The following is a 1,493-nucleotide window of genomic DNA, read 5'->3' as shown; positions in this document are numbered from 1 at the left end:
GAATATATTCTGGTCAAAAAGGAGTAGATATTATAAGATTTATTCTTCTTCTGCTACCTTTTATTTTATTTTGATTTATTTTCTTTTTTGGTTTTGGTTTATTTTTTGTTATTGTATGTAGTATTTTTAATGAAATGAATAAATGTTTGAATAGAAATTGAAATGAATTGAAAAATCTGAGCTTGTGATGTCATCACTGAGAGTGGCTGCAGCTGCGTTCAATCAGCAACCATGCAGGAACAGTCATGGTATGTGATGTTAAAAAAAAATAAAAATAAAAAGTAATATACTAAGTCTTGAATGTGTTTGGAGGACAAACAAATCCTGATCAGGACGTCCTCAGGTCSTGTGATTTCAGTAAGCTCCATCTGTGTCTGAGGAAAAGTGACAGAAATATCCTGCAGGACTTTCTGCCTCTAAGAAACCAGATGAAAAGCTGAACCTGACAGAAAAATCACAACATTTGGGACTCATTTGTGGCTCACAAGCTTCAACACCAGAACCTGTAGTTGCAGAAGATGGTTTGGATGATTGCCCCAGTGTTACATGTACAGTTAGGATCAAGACAAACTAACACACACCCACTGGCTGTTATTTTTGCACTCTGAAATTACAGCCACACACACCCAGAGTTGTGTGAGGAGGGGCTGGAGGAGCTGCTGGTTAAAAGGCTCAGAGAGGAGGTTTCACCAGCAGGACTTCATCTGAACTGGGTCAGGTTCCTGCTGGGACTGAGACAGACTCTGCACCGAACCRGTCCTGAACCATTCAGCAGCGTGTGCATCAAAACGCCACAGAACAAGGTGAGTTCTTTTTATCCTTCGGACATTTCTGTCTCTTCTTACAAAGCTGGAGGAAACACTTACAGTGTGTTAGTGTGTTAGTGTGTCAGTGTGTTAGTGTGTTACTGTGTTAGTGTGTTAGTGTGTTAGTGTGAGTGAAACAGTGTGAAGTGGTGAGGGTCAAACACTTTATCAGGAATCTTGTATCAAACCAACAATGGTTAAAACAATCTGTAGTTTTAGTGTTTGCGTTCTGACGGGGTGGTACTCGGGACATCAGACACAAGACCCAGCTTGTCCTGCTGACTGAGGACACAGCAGCTCGTAATGACCCGAGGCTTTACGAGCTGTAAAAATCATGAGTCAAATCACAGAGATTTACTGGAATAAACTGAGCGTCAGCCTCTTCTCATCCCAGGCTTCAGAACTGGAACAGCTGTTCTGACAGGTCAGAGGGGCTTCAGCCCCCCCGCTCAGGAAACTTTCTGTTTACTCTGAAATAAATAACAAGTTGCTCCTGATTCCAACACTGAACTACAGTATCTGGCAGAAATACTCACCCCTTTTAGTAATTTATGGGGTGTCATTTGTAAAGTTACACAGTCAAAAATTACCACCAATATTTTTGTTTTATTTAGACTTTTATAAGAAAAAAGAACAGATTTATTTTTCAAAGTTAGTTTTTCACCATATGATTCATACATTTAGAAA

General features: G+C 39.8%; 1 protein-coding gene across 1 annotated transcript in view; it reads left to right on the top strand.

Moving 5' to 3' along the window:
* Positions 1-231: 231 nt before the first annotated feature.
* The window catches only part of paplna (papilin a, proteoglycan-like sulfated glycoprotein), a gene marked incomplete in the record, with an annotated part of 69,681 nt that continues 68,419 nt past the window's right edge, over positions 232-1,493 (top strand). Inside the window, 2 exon segments of the mRNA XM_014028705.1 lie at positions 232-248; positions 617-803. Of these exon segments, the coding sequence (XP_013884159.1) occupies positions 232-248; positions 617-803 (204 nt within the window).

Source organism: Austrofundulus limnaeus, unplaced genomic scaffold, assembly GCF_001266775.1.
Source record: "Austrofundulus limnaeus strain Quisiro unplaced genomic scaffold, Austrofundulus_limnaeus-1.0 Scaffold800, whole genome shotgun sequence".
Lineage (NCBI taxonomy): Eukaryota > Metazoa > Chordata > Actinopteri > Cyprinodontiformes > Rivulidae > Austrofundulus > Austrofundulus limnaeus.
Note: the sequence above shows the minus strand (reverse complement) of the source record. Positions and strands in the feature narration are given on the sequence as shown.